General features: G+C 38.6%; 1 protein-coding gene across 2 annotated transcripts; it reads right to left on the bottom strand.

The window, feature by feature from the left end:
* Positions 1-1,209: 1,209 nt before the first annotated feature.
* LOC101737583 (protein quiver) lies at positions 1,210-25,242 on the bottom strand. 2 transcript variants are annotated; one of them, XM_021348377.3, is made up of 6 exons: positions 25,017-25,223; positions 24,037-24,132; positions 15,604-15,663; positions 14,207-14,254; positions 8,645-8,791; positions 1,210-7,981 (listed from the first exon to the last, which is right to left on the bottom strand). In XM_021348377.3, exons 2-6 carry the CDS (start codon positions 24,059-24,061, stop codon positions 7,782-7,784), a joined length of 480 nt encoding a protein of 159 aa, XP_021204052.1. In that variant the 5' UTR covers positions 24,062-24,132; positions 25,017-25,223; the 3' UTR covers positions 1,210-7,781. The 2 variants fall into 2 exon arrangements, with proteins under 2 accessions (XP_021204052.1, XP_012546329.1); XM_012690875.4 differs by lacking the exon at positions 14,207-14,254 and having other exon boundaries at positions 25,017-25,242.
* Between the last annotated feature and the right edge of the window lie 93 nt (positions 25,243-25,335).

The raw sequence follows: 25,335 nt of genomic DNA, 5'->3' as shown, positions 1-25,335 counted from the left end.
TATGGGGACCAAAATCGTACTAGCATGTCACACGAAATGCGTTATGCGCCTGATTGGCTCCTGATTGCGTGATGCGTGCGCGCGCCAATCAGGAGCCAACGCGCGGCCGCGTTATCGCAGGTGACGCCGGGCTGCTGCGCCGGCAGTCCGCCACAAAGCCTCGTACTGATCGCGCGTTTCTCTCATTATTGTATTTTCATATATTGGTTAGTCGTTTGTTTTGTGTCTCGTTAATTTGTTAATAATCTGTAGTGTATCGTGTTGTCGTAATATAGAACTATTTCTCGTATTGTTTCGTTTAATTTTTTATATCCAGTAAACTCCAGTCGTGCGTCGGAGCGGACACACACACTTTTTTTTTTATGGCCTTTATATCTTCTTTCAATTGGAAATAGAGGCAATAGAACAGATAAGAAAATATAATAGAGGCGTTTTTTTTTTTCCCTACCTATGCTGATAGCTTATTGAGGCTATTTCAGCTTCATCCTAACATGTAGGTGAGCTAACACTGACCCTAGAAAGAGCAGTGCTTCGCAGAATCTACCACCGGATCAGAAACGCGACCCACTGAGAAAATCCGGCGAGAAACTCAGTGGGCTGTGTCTATGGGTTAATTCGCTCGTCGAGCCCTTCGTCGCAAGCGACGGGATCAACGAGGACGGTGACCGGTGCTTGTGGTGCCTAAAAGCACCGTTAATGGATTAGGAGGATCCGTAATGACGTGCTTTGGGCGACGTCGACGGTTTATTATTCGGAGGCAATAGTAGTAAGGTACCTACATAGTTTTATGTTCGCAGAAATAAAGTGACCCAGCGTATGTATGTATCTATACCAGTAGAAAAAGATATGTTTAGTGATCTGACACAGGGCCTGATCTGCCTTTTTACTGGTGGTAGGACTTCTTGTGAGTCCGCGCGGGTAGGTACCACCGCCCCGCCTATTTCTGCCGTGAAGCAGTAACGCGTTTCGGTTTGAAGGGTGGGGCAGCCGTTGTAACTATACTGAGACCTTAGAACTTATATCTCAAGGTGGGTGGCGCATTTACGTTGTAGATGTCTATGGGCTCCAGTAACCACTTAACACCAGGTGGGCTGTGAGATCGTCCACCCACCTAAGCAATAAAAAAAAAATAATAGGATTATCGGTGGTGGAAACAGTTCTTATAACATAACTGAATGTAAGGGAAGGCTTGTTTGAATCAAACAACAGTTATATAACAACGTATTTTATAATTATGGCACTTGATGATCTGACGTTTTTATTTCGTTAACAGTGAGAACGCAATCAAACAAAACAAATGCGATATTATTTAACCAACGTTTGCTACAAATATTGTCTCTTGAATACATAACAAAATATCAATATATATATTTTTTTTTTCTCCGTAAAAATGTGGATGTATCTTTATTGTGTTTAACATTTCATAAGATATGATGCGTTTCGTGTATAATATTAATATATTTTAATATGAAAAACCATTTTTAAGGACGTACTCTTTTTGACAACAGGTACACAGTTTCCGATAGCATCAATATTGTTTGATTATATTATAAACTATAAATTATTATTCTTTAAGCAGGTGCATACGACCGGTTAACTTTGACAGTTGACATTACAGACATTTTTGAGAGGGATTTTTTTTTTGTAAATGTAATAATTGAGGCAAAAGTACATGAAGTTACAGTGTTAGAACTCAACATAACGTTGTCACATTTCACATTTATAGGGCCCACATTAAGCACCTGCTTATTGGGATGTTCCAATCGACTTGTTGGAAATCCTCAGCACTAGAAATTGGCTAACATCATGAATGTGTTGACACATTCTTGTTAAAAATGTTCTTACATTTGATTGAGTTTTCAAATACAGCAAATAATTGAAGGATGCATTCATCCTCCACAATTGCTCCGGTGATAACGCATCTGATCCTACGGATGAGAGAACGACCGTCTTCTAGTAATGAAGGTCTAATGTCATTAAATATTTCTGCTAGAATTACAGTACAGCTACTTGAAAACCGGTCGTATTTTATTGTTTTACAAAATTCCAAGTCGTTTTCTGCCGGTGACCCGTTAAAAGCTTTGGTCACGGGAAGAAAACGTTACAAATGGTAGAGACCGGCGAGTGACAAGAGAAAAATCTGTCTACAGGTCACGTGTGGACGGTAATAGTGACTAAACGACATTCAACTTTATATGTGATATTTCCACTTTCAATGAAATGCTAGGACTATTCACTAAACAGACTGTCTACCGTCTACTTGTAGACGTCTACGTCTCCTGTCTACGAGTTGATGATTTGTTATGTAGCTCTAAGGTCCAATTGGAATGCAACTATTTCCTCAGTTAGAAGCCACGGGAACAAACTATCGCCTTAATACAAACCGACGATAATGATAACAGTATCATTATTATTGGTCTGTTGATGATTAACTTAACGATGGCGTTAAGTTAATCATCCTTATCGTTTTACGGGATTAATTTCCTCCGAACTCCCTGTTACACCTGGATCCCTAGATCACCAAGCAGATACCAATGGAGAAGGAGATCCTTACACGGAAGTGCCCGATACCCATCTATCCAAGAGAGCACTGACCTGGAAAGTGTTTGGCAATAGGAAGAGAGTCCGTCCCAGAACAACTTGGCCTCGCTCGATGGAGCAGGAGCTAGGCGTCTTGGGTATGACGTGGGAGGAGCTAGAACAGACTGCCCGAGACCGATGTAAATGGAAGGATTTGATTCAAGCCCTACATCTCAGCAGAGGGTAATAAGAAAGAAAGAAGAAGAACTCCCTGTTGTAGGCAGGAGACAGTTCCACTACACGTGCCATATGAAATAGTTTGTAGTGAAATTCTTTGATGTCGTAATGTCGTTTAGTTACTATTTGTATTTGACAATTGTAAATCGGAGGCCGTATTGTTTATTCGCAAAGCGGAGTTTGCTTGTTAGTGAAAAAGTGCAACTTTTTAATAAAAAATATTTAGATGAGACGATAAATTATTTTTCACATACAGCAGGACGACCACGAATTGAGCAAAATCACATCCTTTCTAGATCTGTTCAAAAGAACTAAACGTCAATGTCATTTAACTGATCATCAATGTAGTTATTGACAGTCACGCGAGGACACCGCTATATACATAATTAAGGGTAAAATAAATGTCGTCTCATCTGTTGTTAGATGTTATTTTAAATACATGCTTTCCCAAAATCCATATTTAAACATATCCATCTTGTATTTCTAGTGATATATATAAATAGAAATAAAACTAATATGTGGGAGCCGCCAGCGACGGGTTTCCCTCGGCCCTGGGCCCGACGATATGGAAAATCTTAAATGTTGGAGCAAAATAAACTGACTACGAGATACCTCAGCCATGTCATTAGTTCGCGTGATGTGCAGCTGTTACAAGTGAAGACTTTAAAATTCTTTACGTGTCGTTCTATACTTTGATCTCCGCGAACAACCATCGTCCAGTTTCTTGCGTTTCCCAGACGTGAGCTTTTCATAAATTAATTCATTCGAACTATGAATGAATCCTTTCGCATTTCTTTATCGCGAAGAGTGGGTAGTTGTATCTTTACAAAAAGTATAAAACGACACTACATAATGTTCTTATTCTACTAAGTTCAATAAAAATTATAAGCGAATTGATTTTTTTTTATACGATATGATTAATGGACAACGATTTGTCTGTATGTAATCTCGTGATTGTCAACTTTTGGGAAATGAAAGTTGATAAGTTAAGAGCAGCTATGCTACCGTAGTGGCCAAACAACTCATTTATTGAGGTATAGGACCATAAAAGTTTTCATTTATCGAAATTGATTACAATCACGAGATACAATGACAATAGTTCACCGTTCGCGATATATCTAGTAATTACGCCAGTCAAGATAGCTGCTAAACTTTTCCCGTAGCGACTTCAGTCAATAATTAATATCGAAGCGTTGAGCATTTTATTTGTACATCAGTTGTATCGTATTTATAGATATCATTATTACTTATTTTAATTCGAAATTATATTGTAATCGCGCGGAAGAACTCATGTAATTTACATAAAATACGCATAATGTTGAAATAATCATTTAACTGTTCTATACAGGGGTAAAAAAAAACATAGAATGCGATTTCACGTGGTTATCCATCAAGTCAGCGTTACAGCAGATCAAGACGTGGTTTTCTCGCATTAAAACTGTATAATCTCAAAACTGACTAATTTTATAGGAGACTGTTTTAAAGGTTTAATATGTGATATTTTTAAGATTAATCATCTTTGCAACATTTATTTTTTATTTTTTATCAGATACATTATCTGTCTTTTAAAGTCAGATAAAATTATTTATTAATTTTGTTAATAGTAGTCAAATATAGATAAATAAAAAAAAAAACTAAACTACGCTCTTTTGACAGTATTTCTGAGAAAAATACTGGTGATACCAAATGATTCCGCATATTAACTCGATTTCTAATATTTTAGGAAATTGTACACTTTTAATGCGGAAAGGCGACGAGTCCGACGGAACGTCGACAACCTGGCACATTAATTGTTACCGAATTGTTATAGTATATATGTTGCTGTAGCTCTCTTCCCGATAATGCTCAACAATGAATTTGTATTTTTTAAATTCCATTTTTAGTTCATCAGCTAACTTCATCCAGATGCGATGAGACGACTTGGTCCGGCCGCCCTGGCTGCGTGGAAGCCCGACTAATGTGCAGTGTCATGCTGTATTCACTTGTCAAAATAAGAAAACGGCAAACCTTTCGCCAATTTTGGTTGTTAATCGAATGTAATCATTAAGATTCACTAGTGGAAATTATTATTTTTATACATTAATATCGGATGGCTAGAGGTCTTGACCGCCCTATTCTTATTTTGATCGCAGCCACTGGACGACCACCGACCAAACATGCAACGGTCCCTCAGGTCGACGGAGCATCGAGGATACATTCACAACTCTATTGATGACGTCATTATTTTTATTCTAGAATACTCCGTTTCCCTTTCTGTTGCAATGATTGTTTACTAACGTTTGTAACTGCGTTTTACTTTAACGTTAACTGCAGTTAATTGTTGGGAGACCAGCCATAATTTGAACGTCAAGTCAGCCGATTTGATACAGTCAAGCACTTTTTCAACAATCTAAAAAATATTTGAAATTCGAGGTCAAAGATAATTTCAGAAAATATCAAACATTTTGAACATCGCCTGAATAGTTTCAATTCGTTTGCTTCGGGAAACGTCATTTAAATTTAAGAATGACACACAGACATCGGTCATGCGTGTATAATCTATGGTCATGCGTGAACAATCGTTGTCAGAGCGAGGGATATAATTTATCAAGATTTATAAAGTCTGGGCAGAATTATTTTAACACAAATAATATTCGTACAGAAACCAAAGGCCGTTTGCTGAAGATTTTAAAAACCTCGTCTGAAAACCTCCTGAATTATGTTACACAGGGAAAGATAGAATACTTGGTATTGAGGGCGATAGCAGTAGCCACGAAATGCCACTACCGTACACTGAGCTCATCTAGCAGGTCCCCTGAGCCTGGTCAAGGCGGGTCCGGCTCGAAGACAAAATTAGTAACTGTCACGGAATGTAACTTTTGAGATAACTTAACTAGCAACACGGTCTTTAAAATAAAAGACTTGTTATAAATATGTGAAACTAATCCGTTGTAGCTTTCAAATTTTTACATAATTTTAATATTGTAAATGTACCAAATACAGGGTCATACGGAAGAAAATCTCGTATTAATCATTAGCAAGTATTTTCCTTCAAGATCCGTCGCAGTAACTTTTCATTTCTCAAATTTAAAAAACGCTTCATCCGATTCTCAAACTTGTCGACAGCGACGTACGATCAAACAATGTCTGGTCAATATTAAAATAATTACGCTAAAGAACAGGGAAGGTTGTTCCTATTTCGTCAATTAAATAATAACGACTTTGTAGACACGTTAATGTTACATGCTATTTTTATTCTTATTCAAGATGAAACAGAGTTTATTTCAATTAAAGCACTCAATTGATAATCTAGCGCGGGGGTTTAGCTGGTAGGGGGGAATTAGAAGTTCGTGTGATCTGTATATGCATTTTCAAAACGCGCCAACCGAGGGCAACACGTACCAGATCCCCGACATATTGACACTGAAATGTCGCTCATCTCGTAGGGCATATAAGCGATGAACGATATATACACCAGCGCTGCGGAAATGACCATGGAACGCCTCCGCAGCCAGCTCCGACTGAGGTCGTACGTAAATTAGACCGAGTTATCCAATTGATATGATTGAGTGGTTTAATTGAAAGAGGGTAGTTAGAGAGTTCGCGTGTGTGTTCTGTACAAATTCTCTGGTATCTGACGAACTCAATACTTGCGTATTACCTAATATTATTCGAATTATATTCACTAGTGACGTCGCTCGTATCGTTACGCGCGCACTAACTCTGCTCTGTATATCGATTTATTATTTGTCATTATCGATTATTCGTCTGGTTATAAACTATGTTTTTTTTTTGTTCTATTTGGGCATGCTTATCAAACTCTAAGCGTTAAACTTAACAATATATAGATATATTTTTAATTGGTGTTAAAATTTCGTAAAATTAATATTATTACACATTTAATAAAACGTTAAATTTTAGTTTTAATGTAACAGTATTAGCTAACAAACCCTTATAATTTAAAAAACCACTTATTAAACCCTATGGTCTAGCGTTACCGATCCTAATGTCATTTTTCACTCTTTCGGACAATTGACAGAAAAAAACATTGGATTAAAAACAGCACGCATTTACTTCGGCTTTTTTAGGAACTTTCCCAAAAAAAAAAATTAAAATTAAAGTGAGATAAATTGTAATCCAGGCACCTATTCCTGTTTTTCACTCTTCATTACGACTTTATAATCTATTTCTTGTCTATTCAGCTCGAACCTATAAAGTCTATGAGCAAAACCGTGGTCTATGGTACACCGTAGAATATCCACGTAGCTAACCTAAGTTGTGGCGAGCCGCGGCGGCCGCACTCCTGTACCCGAGGCATGCAGACGGCCCGTCTGAGCATATATACACGCTAATTTGAAACATGGTCGTTTTTTAACTATCATTATTTATAGCGTAAACTTCAATTTATGCTTTAGATGAGAGAAAAATACGTGCTTAGTTTCAACATCACTGATTATAGTTGAAAGACGAATTTTAACGTGACTCTTTGGCTCACGCTGGCGGACGACCGTGTCAACGTCATGACATTAACAGTGTCGTTGGTTGCGAAGGTAAGTGAGTAAATATCACACGGTTGTCCGGAGAATTGAAATCATCGTGTGTCGGTCGAGGGCACGACGTCTGCGAGTCAAACGATGATTGATCTAAATGAGTGATGTTGAAGAGCAGCGTGAGTGTCTAGCGAACTGGAGTTAGTAATTGTGAGTCTTACAAAATGTCTTCCGAAGCGAAGATGTTCGTGGCTCGTTAGTCCTCGCCTTCGTATTAGAAGCTGTGTTGTAAAAACTAAGCACTCGAAATTCTAAAACTACATCTACTATCGGACGAAAAGTCAATTCTCAACTAGGTCGGTCACGTTGATAACGATCATCGATTAACTAAAAAAAAAAATCGATATGTACTTTTCACATCACTACACACGTACGAATCTTAAGCTCTAGTCATGACTCTAAGATCGGTCCTTTCATTAGTGATGTGAAAGCATCGATATGAAAAGTTCGATAGTCACGAATCGATAACCGCCATCGGGAGTCTAGCGTCCGACTTCACCTCATGCAGCATGCGAGCGCTAGCGCCGCGACAACGGCCAGGACTGCGGCCGTCCTGGCCGGCGCCCCGTTACACATGTCCTCCTCACAGAAACACATGTGACCAGTGCCAGTACTTTCCATCATGCACACGTGGTCCACCATGAACAAGTTTATTTGTAGTTGAGAAGTGCACGTTCGTCTGACGACCTCGTAAGCTGAAACCGGGAAACAGCGACTTATACATACATATAATAATATTCACGTATTCATCCTTGTAATACTGATATCGTTGTTTTTTTTATTGCCCTCGTAGGCAGACAAGCATATGGCCCACCTAATGGTGAATTGTTACCGTCGCCCATGGACTTCAGCAATGCCAGGGGCAGAGCCAAGCCGCTGCCTACCGCTTAATACTCTCCACAAGCCTCGTTTGAAGAAGGACATGTCATAGCCATGTTCCATAGCCGGATGGTACGTGGCAAAAAAGACCACTGGAAACGCATTGTCGATGAACGCAGCGGTTCCAGATAATATGGATGAACTCTACTCCGATGGCGAGAGGTGCGATGATGAAAAGGAGATGAGGGGATCATCTCAAACAATTGCTCAGAGCACTGATATCGTTGTTCTTGTAATTGTGCACTTGTAGAGAATTATAGAGGCATGATAGAGGGTACAAGACCGCGCGGCAGATCACCGTTACGATGGACCGACCAAATAAAGGCAGCTCTAAACGGTCCCGTTAACGAGTGCACAAGAAGGGCCGCGGTACGCGAGGAATGGCGACGTCTGGTGAAGCGCACCACCAACCGAAGTGATGACCACGACCACTCTGCCAAGAGTGCATACGACCGAGAAGAAGAGAGAATTATACTTACGGCTTTTGGAATAGCGCACCATTTTGACGCAGCACCCGTTACAGGTCTGGAGCGGGGGCTGGTCCCGCGGCAGCGCCGTGTAGTTGAACGGGTCCTTGCATCGCGGGTCCGACCAGCTGTCACACTCGTAACAGTATATCGTGCGGGCTGCGGATTGTTACGACGTACGTCACTAAACTGCGAGTCTTCAAAGCTTTTATATTCGACAAGTTGTCATGTGCCTTGTGTCATGTTGGATGGAGCAATGGCTATGAGAGAAGTGCTTGGTGAGTTTAGTGGGCAGCTATGTGTGTTAGTATGCACAGCACAGGTGCCGGTTCCCTGGGGACGCCATCCGACCTTACCTTTTTTTGGTCTTAATTTGACATTAAAAGCTTGAAACTGAGAACTGACATGAGTAAATAAGTCGACACATATTGTGATTCGTTTTTGTGTATGCTGCTTTTGTGGTCTTCAATTTGTTACTGTACTATTCTGTTATTTAGGGTGGACGAGATGTGGACACGAGAAACATCATTGGTTTTCTTTGATACGCAGCTTACTGCGTCATCATTCCTTGCCCCATTCGTTTTGTATTAAAAATGACTCCCATTTTCTTACTTTCGGTCTTAGGTGAATGAGGATTATGATATTGGTAGCATATGGTGAGAGAGCAGCAGTTCCTAAATGTATGTTTCGGTAAAAATACTGCGGTGCGTCATGTTTTGTTCAGCAAGTGTGAGAATGTATGAGTAAAATCAGTATACCATATTTGTGCCGCGCTAAGTCATGTCTGCCAGTTTGTGGGAGAGCAGTAGTTATATAATACTGTTAAATCTTTGAATTTGTGGTTCAAGATAGCGGCATTGAGGTTATGGTGTCTGGTGTATGGGCGTAGATAATCTTTTGACATCACAGGAGGAGAGTTCAAGACTCTTCTATGCATCTAAGCAATAAGAGCCTTTTTTTATTGCTTAGGTGGGTGGACGAGCTCACAGCCTAGTTGGTGTTAAGTGGTTACTGGAGCCCGTAGACATCTACAACGTAAATGCGCCGCTCACCTTGAGATATAAGTTCTAAGGTCTCAGTATAGGTACAACGGCTGCCCCGCCCTTCAAACCGAAACGCATTACTGCTTCACGGCAGAAATAGGCAGGGTACCCGCGCGGACTCACAAGAGGTCCTGCCTCCAATAAACAGTAAGAGACTGCGGCCCTGCTAGTCTATGAGCGACAATACCAAATCATTTACCGGATAGTTCGTTTGCCTTCAACTACCGTCAAAACATGTCTTTAGTTTTTTAAGACAGTCCGACAAAGGACACATCACTAGTCATTTTGAATTAATTTTAAAGTTCTTTAATAAGCGCCCGACATAACCGTCAATTGTATATAATTTACATTTCGTGTTCAACAAAGTTTTATAACGATAAATCAGGGCAGTCACGCGAATTCTTTAGCGGCAATAAGCTATGTTCAAGGTTTATCTTCCGACCTGTGACCTACTGAACTTATTTTGCGACAGCACGCCAAACTCACAGTGAGTGTACACTGGTAGGTTGTGTTTTCATTAATGGTGTAGTGTTGTATGGAAGCATGGACGAGGAGCTTGTGATGAGGCTCACTCTGCTGACCCAAGTCGACTGGGCGTGAGAGCTTATTTATACGTGAATAGCCCTGTCTACTTATTTAAACCTAATTTTCAAATAGTATTTTACATTTTACCTTTGCAATGTATTAACGACATATGGCAGAAATAGGAATGAAAACGTTTTGGGTACTACATATTATGTACAATTAATTATGAGATTTAATGATTTCAACAAGCAGTATTCTTTACGCAATACCTCTTTTTTTATTGCCCTTGTAGGCAGACGAGCATACGACCCACCTGATGGTGAGTGGTTACCGTCGCCCATGGACTTCAGCAATGCCAGGGGCAGAGCCAAGCCGCTGCCTACCGTTAAGTACTCTCCACAAGCCTCGTTAGAAGTATGTCATCTCATAGGACATTTCATAGGGTATGTCATAAAGGTATTTCAGTGTCCCAAGCGCTGATAGAGTGACCTCATTAAAAATATCGTTTATTTATAATAAGCTCAGCATTTATCGGAAATAAATTACAGAGAATTGAAACACTAATTAATGTTATAATTAATCGAATGTTTACATGTTTACCTAATAATCTGTAATTTAGTTTCTGCAATGCAATTTAACTCAAATAACAATACATGTAAGAGGAAAAACTGATTTGACATATAAGCAAAGTACATGCAAGGTTGTGCACACATTGAAAGCGATTATGTTACTAACAATTTAACGTATAAAAGCGACAAATGTAGCAAGGCCTCCGTATTATTTATTATAAATTGATTTACTAACAACTGACTATACAACCAACTATACTGGTGGTAGGACCTCTTGAGAGTCCGCGCGAGTAGGTACCACTTCCCTGCTTATTTCTGCCGTGAAGCAGTAATGCGTTTCGGTTTGAAGAGTGGGGCAGCCGTTGTAACTATACTTGAGACCTTAGAACTTATATCTCAAGGTGGGTGGCGCATTTACGCTGTAGATGTCTATGGGCTGCAGTAACCCCTTAACACCAGGTGGGCTGTAAGTTCGTACACTCATCTATGCCATAAAAAAAAACTGACGCGAGCAACTGCAAGATATTTTTTTTCTACCTAAGCTGATAGCCTTGAGAGGCAATTTCAGCGTAACTTTAACTAGTAGGTGAGCTCACGGGGCTCAAACTTGACGACGTTGCTAACACGAACCCTAGGAAGAGCTGTGCTTCGCAGAATCTACCACCGATTCGGAAGGACGACCCAGTGAGAAGATCCGGCGAGAAACTCATTGGCTGTGTCTGTGGCTTAATTTACTCGTCGAGCCCTTCGTCGCAAGCGACGGGTTCGACGAAAACGATGACCGGTGCTTGAGGTACCTAAAAGCACCGTTAGTGGATCGGGAGGATCCGAAATGACGTGTTTTGGGCGACGTCGACTGCTTTCCATTATGTCCTCAGGATCGGGAATGACTGATCTGCATGATTCCTTACGTAATAAGAAATACTGAGGACTTGAGCACGGTGAGAGCATCGCCGCTCAACTTGGGACCTCAGATCGAATTCCTGATCAAAGGCATTGTTATGACGTCTAGGACGATGTAAGGACCGTTGAGTTTATTACCCCAGAGCTTCTCAAAACTGTAGCTCTTTTCGAAATCATTTATAGAGTTTACATGTCACATTCAACATGTTAAATGAAGTTCAATTCGGAAACGTATCAACGCTAACACCTGTATCCGCATTGCGGGAAAGAGACAGAGCTACCCTTCTCGTCGCAATACCATCAAAATTCTAAGCCCTTATTTTCTACTAACCATTTTTACTAGCCATTTCGTCAATACTATATATAACATTCATAATTTGGCTTTTTGGTTATAATAAACACATCAATAAACTGCTCATAATAGAGGAAGAGACTGCAACAGATGAATATTTGGGAGGAGAAATAGGCACCTTTTTTTTTTGCTTAGATGGGTGGACGAGCTCACAGCCCACCTGGTGTTAAGTGGTTACTGGAGCCCATAGACATCCACAACGTAAATGCGCCACCCACCTTGAGATATAAGTTATAAGGTCTCACGTATAGTTACAACGGCTGTCCCCCCCTTCAAACCGAAACGCATTGCTGCTTCACGGCAGAAATAGGTGGGGTGGTGGTACCCACCCGCGCGGACCCACAAGAGGTCCTACCACCAGTAAAATGGCACCTTTGTGTTCTCAAGTGAACATCAGAACATAGCCCACACATATGTACATCGCTATTAGATGATAGAAAAACATGTTTTATCGTCTATCATTATAACATCAAAAGTATAGAAATAAAGTATGGTTATTATTACCCAAGGTAATGAAATTATTTTATGGGATAACAGCTGCAGGTTTATTAAAATGCTTTGAAAAGCTTGTAAATTAAAATGTTGAATTATTTATTATTGAAATGGCCTTGCTTTATTACTTTATTTTACTATTATAAATACTAAGTATAAGGCCTTGGTTTTTTTTTAAAATTTGCTTTTAAAATACCTGCCTAACGGTAAATTATTTGACGTTTATTACAAACGTCATCCGTCGGAGTCTTGTGGCGTCATCGCGGTGGCGCTGATTTTATTATCGATGTACAAAACTGATAATTGAACAATCAAGAGTTTTAAGGAAAGGAAATGTTAAGGTTATGCCACGGGGAGACAGGTCAGAGTCAATATTAGCCGTTTCTTCCCGTACTAAGTATTCGCATGTAACAAAGGCGTACTAAAGAAATCAAATTTATATTTTTACTAGCGACCCGCCCTCGCTTCGCTTCGGAAACATTAAAACACACATGAAACCAAAAAAAATAAATAAAAATAAAAATAAAAAAAAGTAGCCTATGTTCATCAGGGACAATGTCGGCTTCTAATGGAAAAAGAATTTTTCATTTCGGTCCAGTAGTTTCGGAGCCTATTCTAAACAAACAAACAACCAAATCTTTCCTCTTTATAATATTAGTATAGATATAGATATAGATTCCTAATCCTGCTTCTTTACACAAAAAAGATTCTCAATAGCACGTGTAAGTATAGACAGTAGCGTATGTATTTATATAATATGTTTATTTCTAACAAAACATTTGGACCGTCGCAACGACGCCAATGACACCCGTCTCCAAACATTAACAGATGTTTATATCTAGTGTGACGCGGTCACAGAAGGGTTTCCTAAAAAGTCATGTTTACTTCATGGTTTTTGAAGCCTTCTTTAAGTTGCTGCGCATAATTATAGTTAAGGTTCTGCACAAATGGGCCACAGGCCTCAGCAACCGGTAAAATTGTATGTAGGGAAGGTTCCTTAGGTAAGTCCGTTCGTAGGTACGAAGTGGTTGTCTTTGGCCGCGGTGGGCTGTGGTCCATTTGCGCCGAGCCTTAAAGTCAAGGCAGAATGAAGAGATGGCTAGAAGCGCGCTGAATACCAGCGGGTGTTCTTGCAAATTGATTTCAAAATGACGTCTATATGTGAGAAATTCAATGTAGGAATAGTTATGGTATAAGCTGACCAGAAATTGGGCTTATTATTTGTTAGTTTTTTTTGGCTAACGGCTACAAAACTCCCAATTAAATTGCTCATGAATGTTCACGATCGGTTAACGTAAATAACGCACAACGCGCTGCTGTCACTCTCAATGTGGCTGCGAAGTTAAAATTCGACTGTGACACGACGAACATTGGTTTATTTTGAGCGGTTAACTAATTCAAGACAGTCGTGGTGGAATTTCAATTGTTTTGCCGGGCGTTCTGTGTTAAAAATCAACAATTAACGATAGACGAGGCCTGTGGCGATGCTCCGTGAGTCACGCTGCCCATAAAACCGGTACTCGCGATCAGCCGCAAGACCGTCATTGTTCGCATTGTAAACTTACAAATAATTCCCAATGACTTCAATGACTCGTATTGTTAGAAGGTATTAGTTGAGAGCGTCGTTTTAAAATCAATTTATTCGGAAACGCTACAAGCTTTCGTGCTAGATCAGTTCAGGATTACTTACTCTGGCATTCCGCCTGTATTAGGGGGCTGAGAGCTATAGCCCATATTGCTGAAAATCATGCTTCAGTTAGTAAAAAAGGAAAAAAAAAACGAAAAACAAATCATCTACACAGTTCACTAATAGAAAGGGTGTGAGAATTCTCGTGTATAACTGATTTTAAATAGCATCGGATTTAACCATGTACATTCGTATAATAAATACAATAAGAATAAATTTCAATTCTAACAGATCTATACTTTCTATTAAGATGTTTTCCAACAGCATGTCTTGAAGTCTAAAAGAGGTGGTAGGTCATATTAAATAGATATAAACTATATTAAATTAGTTTACTTCGTTGGAGGAGTGATAAATTGTCAATAATCAAAATGTAACGACGGTAAAAGTCGACCCTTAGCAGTGAGCTCTTGTGAGCACAAATCACAAAAGCACCCACCCTTAGAATTAAAAAAAACTAGGATGATTAATCAGTTATCCACGAGAGTAATTTTAGTGTTGTTATCCGACATAATTTATTTATAAATTCACTATTAATATTTTAAAAAAAAACTCACTAAACAGTGTATACATGCAAATTTTTACCCATTCCTCGAAACATCAACAATCATTCCTGTGGACACTCAAACACATAAAATACGCACGACGAGCTGTTCAATATCGATACAATATTATTATTTTGTCATACCGCTTCACTATTACGTCGATAGTGCGGCCATCACTAGTTTTATTTTTATTTGAAGTATGCCTTCCAGGTGCTTCGTTAATTGCTTTTAGAATTCATTCAAAATTGAAAAAAATTTAACAGAAACTTGTTGTTGTAATAAAAATAATAATTAATGACCTCTATCGAAATTGTTTTTCAGACAATCTCTGCTACCAGTAATAGTGATTTCAAAATTTAGGAGTTGCTCAATGTTTCCCGAGCGCTATGACATGTCCTTCTTCAAACGAGGCTCGTGGAGAGTATTAAACGGTAGACAGCTTAGCTCTGACCCTGGTATTGCTAAAGTCCATGGTAACCACTCACCATCAGGTGGGCTGTATGCTCGTCTGCCTACAGGGGCAATAAAAAAAGCCAATCGCTTCTACAGACTCACTAACGCATAGAATGTAGAATGTGTCTGTAGATTACCCACTCATAATCAAGTTAGCCATAAGTTTATTTACCCAAAATTATTAAGTGCCAATTTCAACCTCGGATCCGCGATCTATATTCAATCCTAATGTAATATTACGAAATTTTCTTTTTGGACTCAAACTAAAAATAAAGAACCAGTGATGGGACACGCTCAAATTTTAAGTTTATCGATATTTTCGCAGCGCAAATACAACACATATCTAACAGTGACAGCTATGAGAACATTTAAATGTATTTATTTACAGTTCACACTTTATATTACCAGTTCTGATGCAGGAATTCCCTTTAACTTGGTCCACACCGAACCAGGACATGAGGAGAACTGAAAAACACAAAACGATCACGCTGGAAACTATTGTGACAATATGACGCGGATTTGGCGGCAAGATCGCCCCGTTTTATATACGATTTTGGTTAATTAATGGCGTTGAGAGAAATTCCGGAAGCGGTAGCAATTACTACATTCAATGGAAGTAAATTACCAATTAGTGTGCTAATAATTATTATCTAAAGCCGAAAACGGGATTCATTAATTGAACTAAACATAAATGCTGGCTTTAATATTATGTTCATATTAGGTCGTGGACCGCCGCCGACTGCGATCCTTAGGGACAGAAGATATTTCCTAGTAAAATCAAAATCACTGCTTCTTTTTTTTTATTGCTTAGATGGGTGGACGAGCTCACAGCCCACCTGGTGTTAAGTGGTTACTGGAGCTCATAGACATCTACAACGTAAATGCGCCACCCACCTTGAGACATAAGTTCTAAGGTCCCAGTATAGTTACAACGGCTGTCCCGCCCTTCAAACCGAAACGCATTACTGCTTCACGGCAGAAATAGGCAGGGTGGTGGTACCTACCCGCGCGGACTCACAGGAAGTCCTACCACGACTAAAAAAGTGCTTTTTTTATTGAACTATTATTATTTACAAACATTTTCAAATCGTCATAATTTCATCACCGATTATGAATGCAGTTTCGCCATTTGAACTAGGAAGAATCAAAAAGGGACTCAGGACTCCCTTTTCTGAGTCCATAATTCATAGTATGTACATCGCTACACAATAATTTACAATATAATATATAAGATTAAAGAAAAGCTTGATGCTCTAAGTCACCGAACACAGAACAAAGATGTGTTCTGTGTTCGGTGGAGCGAAATTTCAGACCCACGCGAATTTTTCATTCATGTTCAAAGTGGGGCTACTGGTGAATAAATGTTTTTTATCGACCGTGTCGGTAAACGAGCATAGATGGTGAGTGGCTACTCATAGACGTCGGCAATGCCAGGAGCATAGCCTAGCCACTTGTTTGTTTGATTTATAGATTGCAATGAATTATCGTGCGGACCGATTTGAAGTGTGGTACCACCACCATGCAAGATTGATGTTTTAATTATCAAGCCTCAAGTCTTAAAGTCGGTGAAGGCGTTAACGTGGCCTGAAGTCGTCGTGGCCTAAAGGATAAGACGTCCGGTGCATTCGTGTTGAAGCGATGCAACGGTGTTCGAATCCCGCAGGCGGGTACCAATTTTTCTAATGAAATACGTACTCAACAAATGTTCACGATTGACTTCCACGGTGAGGGAATAACATCGTGTAATAAAAATCAAACCCGCAAAATTATAATTTGCGTAGTTACTGGTGGTAGGACCACTTGTGAGTCCGAGCGGATAGGTACCACCACCCTGCCTATTTCTGTCGTGAAGCAGTAATGAGTTTCGGCTTGAAGGGTGGGGCAGCCGTTGTAACTATACTGAGACCTTAGAACTTGTATCTCAAGATGGGTGGCGCGTTTACGTTATAGATGCCTATGGGCTCCAGTAACCACTTAACACCAGGTGGGCTGTAAGCTCGTCCAACCATCTAAGCAATAAAAAAAAATGTATTTTAATTATGTGTGCGACCGGCGCAACCTGACAACATACATATAATCATAACAGAAAGAAAAAAACAACTATTAAACTTACAAAAGTACGTCAACCGTCGACCTTGTGTATTTTATTTTAAGAATAGCGCTTATTATCATATTTTCAGTTTTAAATTGATTTATTTTATTATACGCAGTAGCGTCGAAACAAAGCTAGCAGATTTTAAATGTGACAAGTGACTATGTAGTTGTTTGTTATTTGAATAATTTTCGATCAGCTCTTATTCATCTTTACAGCATCTCGTGGCTTCTATGGCAATTATCATATTTACGACGTTTCAAATACTCTTCAGTTTTCGTGGTCACAGAGGACCTCTTGTGAGTCCGCACGGGTAGGTACCACCGCCCCGCCTATTTCTGCCGTGAAGCAGTAATGCGTTTCGGTTTGAAGGGTGGGGCAGCCGTTGTAACTATACTGAGACCTTGGAACTTGTATCTCAAAGTGTGTGGCGCATTTACGTTGTAGATGTCTATGGGCTCCAGTAACCACTTAACACCAGGTGGGCTGTGAGCTCGTCCACACATCTAATCAATAAAAAATAAAAAATAAATTTTTAACTCCCGTTGCTGGAATAGCCCCTTCAGCTACCGGCGAATAGGTTGGAGGAAAAAAGTTTTTAAACATTCTAACCGCCATTTGCCAAATCGAAGTCGTAATTAACAATACAGTACTTAATGCCTTATTGCCTTCTTCTTCGCGAGTCAAATCTACTTTTACGGCTTAATCTCTCGTGTTTACTGTCATTATAATATTTCCGAAATTTCAAATTATAGTCTTTCAGTTTTCGTGGTCACAGAGGACTAATTTAGTTTTAAAGCCTGGAACAGGTTACCAGCTAATAGGTTGGGGGAAAAAAAAAATTTAAGCATTCTAACCGCCCCATATATTTGCCAAATCGGGCCGTAATTAGCAATAAGGTATTGCCTTTGGTTCTCCGCGAGTCAAAACTACATTTACGGCTTATTCGCTCTAGTTTTTACTGTCATTATAATATTTCCGAAGTTTCAATTTTTTTTCCTACCTATGCTGATAGCCTTGAGTGGCTATTTCAGCTTCACCCTAACGTGTGTAGGTGAGCTCACGGGGCTCAAACCGGAGCGTTGCTAACACTGACCCTACCAAGAGCAGTGCTTCGCAGAATCTACCACCGGATCGGAAACGCGACCCACTGAGAAGATCCGGCGAGAAACTCAGTGGGCTGTGTCTATGGGTTAAAGTTTAAAAGTTTTCATGATAGCGGACGAATATACGTAGTCACCCGTTGATCACCGCACCGAACTGTTAAAACTATAGCAGGAGTCGTTTGATGTTCGCGTCATATCGTCACGGAATGGCGCCTGCCAAGTGCTAGACGATAAATGTGTCACTGTCATCGGTTTAAGCTGTGACGTCTACTGTCCCAAATTTTATGTGAATTCGGATTTTTTATGAACTGTACTGTCTGTTTGTCCTGACAGATTCTCATCTCTTATAACGATTCCGTGCTCACGGCCGAATTTGGATTGTGACGGGTAGCCATCGTGCAACACAAGATATTTGACAGATACTATGTATATACTAGATCTACTGGTGGTAGGACCTCTTGTGAGTCTGCGCAGGTAGGTACCATCACCCTGCCTATTTCTGCCGTAAAGCAGTTATGCGTTTCGGTTTGAAGGGTGGGGCAGCCGTTGTAACTATACTGAGACCTCAGAACTTATATCTCAAGGTGAGCGGCGCATTTACGTTGTAGATGTCTACGGGCTCCAGTAACCACTTGTGGGCTATGAGCTCGTCCACCTATCTAAGCAATAAAAAAAAAGACAAGTGCACCCACCGAAACACATTAGTATCTATTAAACCGAACACCGGATTTTATCGAGACAGAAATATTACTAGCCCACGTCAATAACACAACCCGTTCTTACTAATATTATATTTTAAAATTAAAAACTAAAGCATTTGTGCGTGACATCAATTTGAGAATCTATTAATATATATTAATACGTGAAGCATAAACTTTGTATCCCCTTTTACGAAAGTTTCGCGGACAGAGGAGTATGATATTTTCCACACTTATAGAGAATATAGAGAAGAAGTGCACAATGCTAATATTTTTTTAAAATAATGCATAAAATATACATTAAATCAATAAAGAAAACATTACACACACTACATACCATGTATTTGACGCACACACGCATGCATACTATTTATTGTCAAACTTTTGTTCTTGACGTTTGTTGTCAAATTGAGATTAAATATTATTTGTCTTTGTTAATATCTTTTATAGTGTAGTCTTGGCGAAATTTGTGTTTATAGAAGTATAAAATACAATCATAATAGTGTACAAACTTACAATTCCAATTAATTATAGTCGAATTTCGACTACTGCGGGACCTCTAGTTAATGTAATTGGCCGAGAGTTCTTGGATCGCGGTACCGATCTTGTTATGTTTCTACGCGTGTTAGATTGCTCCCGCAAGGCTCCTGGGCTACTTTTTAGTGAAAAGTTTCAGACATCTTAGCGTTTCCGTTCAGTATATCTAATAAAGCGAGAGTATTTCTAATAGACTAGTGGTCTAGTCTACTCTAGTAGCAGTAGTCGAAATTCGACTATAATTAATTGTAATTATAAGTTTAAACATTATTATGGTTCTATTGTGAAACATATACTTTTATAATAATACAGATTGTGGCGGGTAGCCATCATACAACACAAGATAATTGACAGATGCCTGAATCTCGCTTACGACATTTTCAAGATAAAGCGCATATATACAAGTTCCGAACAACAACATTCGGACCGTCGCCGCGTCGGTCTACGGAGCAATATCACCCGCTCGGTGGAAGATCTTCCCTTTGTCGTATACCTAACACAGATATTAATATATTCTATATAATACAGATTTCGTCAAAACTACATTATAAATAAATAATATTAAAGACAAAAAATATTAATCTATTCTCGGTTTGACACACAGACTTTAAGCATTAACAAAAGTTTCACAATTGACAATACACAAAGAGTATATTTATAAATACGTATGGTGTGAAATACATGGTAGCGTGTGTAATGTTTTCTTTATTGATTTAATGTACTTTTAGGCATAATTTTAAAAAAATATTATTATTCTGCACTTCTTCTCTATATTCTGTATAAGTGTGGGAAATTTCATACTCTTGCGTCCGCGCAGTTTTCGTAAAAAGGGGTACAAAGTTTTTGCTTCACGTATTAATATATAGATTCTATTCGGATACATTTTGTTCAGTTGGACAATAATAGTAACGTTCAAAAGCCCTCTCAAACCTCGAGATGCTCTGAGGCAGGCGTGCTGTTTGCCAATCGAAGCCAAATTCAATTCATACAAATCCTAGTAGGCGGCGAGGAAATCTAGAACATCAGAGCGGAGACTCAACGATAGTTTTGTTTATCGATAAAACAACTATTAAACTTTGATTGTGTTTTAACGACGCGTCTTTGAACTATTTTTGGTTTGGTTTGACTTTTAAACGCAATTTTAGCTTTGAAACGCATCGACAGCTTGTGTTCGGCAACACGGCAAAGATATTTTAGATGTTCGAGTTATATAGAGAATATAGAGAAGCACTTCTTCACAATGCTAATATATTTTTTTAAATAATGCGTAAAAGATACATTAAATCAATAAAGAAAACATTACACACACTACATACCATGTTTTTATACAAAGTTTTTGCTTCGCGTATCTATACTAATATTATAAAGAGGAAAGATTTGTTTGTTTGTTTGTTTCGAATAGGCTCCGGAACTACTGGACCGATTTGAAAAATTATTTTTCCATTAGAAGCCGATATCGTCCCTGATGAACATAGGCTACTTTTTTTTATTTATTTTTTTATTTTTTATTTTTGGTTTCATGTGTGTTTTAATGTTTCCGAAGCGAAGCGAGGGCGGGTCACTAGTTATTAATATATAGATTTTGTCAAAAGTTTTCAATAGATTGCAGCCCTAGATACGAGAGTTCACAGTCCGCTATCTATTTTTACCGGCGTGTCTCCTATTTTCTATCTAGTGCCGTTGTAATAATAAAAAACACACACCGGTTAACTTTTAGCCGACTTCAATGGTGTGACGAGCTTACTGATCATCAGAATTTATTGGTTACCGCAGTCCAGTCTGCATCGGAATAGTTGGCCTGGATGATTTTTTTTTATTGCTTAGACGTCTGGACGAGCTCACAGCCCACCTGGTATTAAATGGTTACTGGAGCCCATAGACATCTACAATGTAAATGCGCCACCCACCTTGAGATATAAGTTCTAAGGTCTCAGTATAGTTACAATGGCTACCCCACCCTTCAAACCGAAACGCAATACTGCTTCACGGCAGAAATAGGCGGGGTGGTGGTACCTACCCGTGCGAACTTACAAGAGGTCCTACCACCAGTAATTACGCAAATTATAATTTTGCGAGTTTGATTTTTATTACACGATGTTATTCCTTCGCCGTGGGAGTCAATCGTGAACATTTGTTAAGTACGTATTTCATTAGAAAAATTGATGCGGGATTCGAACACAGGTTTTTTTTTTATTGCCCTTGTAGGCAGACGAGCATACGGCCCACCTGATGGTGAGTGGTTACCGTCGCCCATGGACTTCAGCAATGCCAGGGGCAGAGCCAAGCCGCTGCCTACCGCTTAATACTCTCCACAAGCCTCGTTTGAAGAAGGACATGTCATACCGCGCGGGAAACACCGTGGAGGGGAGCTCATTCCAAAGCCGGATGGTACGTGACAAAAAAGATCTCTGGAAATGCACTGTGGATGACCGCAGTGGCTCCAGGTAGTATGGATGAACTCTATTCCGGTGGCGGGCGGTGCGATGGTAAAAACCATCCACCATCGCCACATACGAATGCACCGGACGTCTTATCCTTTAGGCCACGACGACTTCATAGCCTTCAATTGGTAGTGGCACGGTTTCATTACGTGAACAATTTGATTCAGTAAACAAATTTAACACCAATAAAACATCCTACCAGTAATTTATTCAAGTAGAATTTTCATATATTGCCACAAAAAAGTGCATTAAAATACGTATTGTATTATATTTCTATATTGAGAAGTTTCATATGAGCACTCGTAAAGATACTTTATATTTTATGTAACTATACTTGAGACCTTAGAACTTATTCTCAAGGTGGGTGGCGCATTTACATTGTAGATGTCTATGGGCTCCAGTAACCACTTAACACCAGGTGGGCTGTGAGATCGTCCACACATCAAAAAAAAAAAATTACAATTATTTACGCAAAAGTTAATAGGTTAAGTATGTTAGATTCATACAATCAACTAATTCAATTCACAAATTTAATATACATGCTATAACAAAACTAAGTTACATTATAGCTTTTTCTAGAGATTTTATATTGACTTAACAACTTATTTACGTGGAACTTATTATTGGCGTAGGTTACCTCTTTATCTGAAATCTAATCTCCATATGCAATTAACATTTTGACTGCCGTGTAGATCACCGGTGACCTACGCGGCGCTATGAAGTTATTATGTCGATTTCTTTCTTCTATCTTCTTAGTAAGGCGCGGGAATATCTAGTAGACTATGGGAAAGACGAATCCGAAGATACTGAGAATGAATCTATTTCTAAGAGACCCTGTTTTTTTAACGCTCGGGAATACGGATACCCGGTCGAGAGGGGTTCTAACAGACCGGGTTATGTCGGACTCCGGCGCCTCCAGAGAAGAAGAAGGAAGACCAAAGACTTCCTCTTCTTCCAATGCCTACCGGGAGACTACGCCCTGAGAAAGAAGCGCGAGGCGCTGCGCGTATTTCTAAGAGACCTAATAGACTAAAACATACATTAAAAAACAAAAGAAGGCAAAGTAAGGCAATCCAGATCCTTAGTAACTGAAATCGACATAATTACTTCGATGCGCCGCATAGGTCACCGGTGACCTACATAGCAGTCAACGTGTTAATTCTAGAGCTACCAATTGGAGCACATTTAAAATTACGTAAATATTCTGTAAAATAATAATTTTATTCGTGTTCGGTTTCAAAGCTGTATCCTTATCATTAAAAATAAGGCCGAGACTCAAAAATATTGAAAACAATCTTCAGACTGTAATTATGAGAAGACTCCTTCTTTAGTATTTAGTATATAGTTACAACGGTTGCCCCGCCCTTCAAACCGAAACGCATTACTGCTTCACGGCAGAAATAGGCAGGGTGGTGGTACCTACCCGTGCGGACTCACAAGAGGTCCTACCACCAGTAACTATACTGAGATCTTAGAACTTATATCTCAAGGTGGGTGGCGCATTTACGTTGTAGATGTCCATGGGCTCCAGTAACCACTTAACACCAGGTGGGCTGTGAGCTCGTCCACCCATCTAAAGCAATAAAAAAAAATAGTATATATAAGTATGGAGTATATATTCTATATTATAAGCACACAGATTAGAAAGGTAGGGGATGGTAAAAACCCAAAAAATTGAAGCCATGAGTTGATGTAATTAGGATACTCGTAACTTTTGAGCAAAAAGCTGCCGCTTATGTTCGAGCTTATATTTTAAATGACATGAATTTGACCTTGGACAATTATTTTGAAACTTTCTCTCGTATTTACGTATTTATTCAATTTTATTCTAATTTAAATATGTAAAATTAAATGAATAGTCACTTCAATCGTCTCTTCCGAGGAATTCGTAAATTATTGTATACTGTATTTCTTCAATTCATTAATTTTTACATTTTTTAAAGTATGATGTGAGATGTATTTACCTGGAACGGGAAATATCCAGCGCATTTTTCGTTTTTCTTCTGTTGTAGTGAAATGATCGCATCGATTTCAGCTGAACGATGGCTCAGCCATAGCCGCTTCAAAATACAGAATTTTTAAAATCACATTTTAATATTAAAAAAAAAAAATTTTTTTGTAAATTTTTATATTAAAAAGTTCTTTATTCTTAATTACTTTAATTATTTAGTTAGGCTATCATAGTTCGAGAGTTTTCGATAAGTCGTAAGCGCCTAATGCCAATCCCTGCAGTATCAAAATGCTGAGAAATGGCGGGAAATCGACGCATGAAAATTTTATTTGTAAACTTTATCATATAACGTCTATGATTTTTAAATTGTTTGGATTGAAGTGTCTTTCTGTGTTCGAATCCAAAAAAATGTGGATTTAAATAAGTTATTTAATACTATTGTTAAGTAATTATCCAAATCAAGTCTTAGAACAAATTTTGGAAGTAAATGTCTATGAAGCTCCTATGGGATACACACAATTTTAATAAAATTTAAATAATAATCTTCGTTAATTTATTTAATTTAATTACAACTTCGAAGATTTGTTATGATATAAATTACGGTATCCATAAGAATACATGAATGAATTTTAAGATAATATTGTTATGTGGTAACAATATTTAGTTAAATGTCTAAATGTTATTTTTCGTGTATCAGGCAAGGGACACTGCGTTAGGGATCTCAGCAGTCGGCAGTATGCGCAGACATTATTGATTTTCCAGCGAAAACACTCGCAAACCATTAAAATCCGTCAAAACACTATGAAATATAATTCAATTAAACGGTTTGTGAATTAATTAAGATTTATATTTATGTCCTTCGTTAATTAAAAATTACATAAATAACTGTGTTCAAATATTTTAAGACACTTCACTCTCATAAAATAATGAGAGAGCTAGCGAAACCAATTTTTTTAACTTTTCATTCTATAGAATGTATTTTTATTCGCTTACCGGCAGTAATTCATTTTATTTTCCTTAAAAACTAAAACTATATTATATTATGTACACAACATATGTTATAAACGTTTTTTAATCATTATTTTACTAATAAATAAATGATTTGCGATTTTCTGGCGTTTTACAAGCGTCAGAGGATTTTAATGAACATTTTTTGGTTGCAAAGTGATACACTATCACGCGCGCTCAAAAATTACTGATGGGGTTACCAACGGCGCATTTATAGCCACTACCAATTCTCTGAATCAAGGCTTAGTAGAATTTTTATATTTTTTTGCTAGACAAAATTATGCTGTAACAGTATATTTTCAAT

This window comes from Bombyx mori, chromosome 2, assembly GCF_030269925.1.
Source record: "Bombyx mori chromosome 2, ASM3026992v2".
Classification (NCBI taxonomy): Eukaryota; Metazoa; Arthropoda; class Insecta; order Lepidoptera; family Bombycidae; genus Bombyx; species Bombyx mori.
The sequence above is the reverse complement of the archived record's forward strand: the minus strand, read 5'-3'. Positions and strand labels throughout refer to the sequence as shown.

Bases quoted from the DNA above. Each gene is read 5' to 3' on its own strand.
- LOC101737583 (XM_021348377.3), bottom strand. From the start codon at position 24,061: ATGCGCTGGATATTTCCCGTTCCAG. The intron at 15,664-24,036 runs GTAAATACATCT...TGTGTTTTTCAG, and splicing joins CTGGATATTTCCCGTTCCAG to TTCTCCTCATGTCCTGGTTC. The intron at 7,982-8,644 runs GTAAGTATAATT...TCCCGGTTTCAG, and splicing joins GGTGCGCTATTCCAAAAGCC to CTTACGAGGTCGTCAGACGA.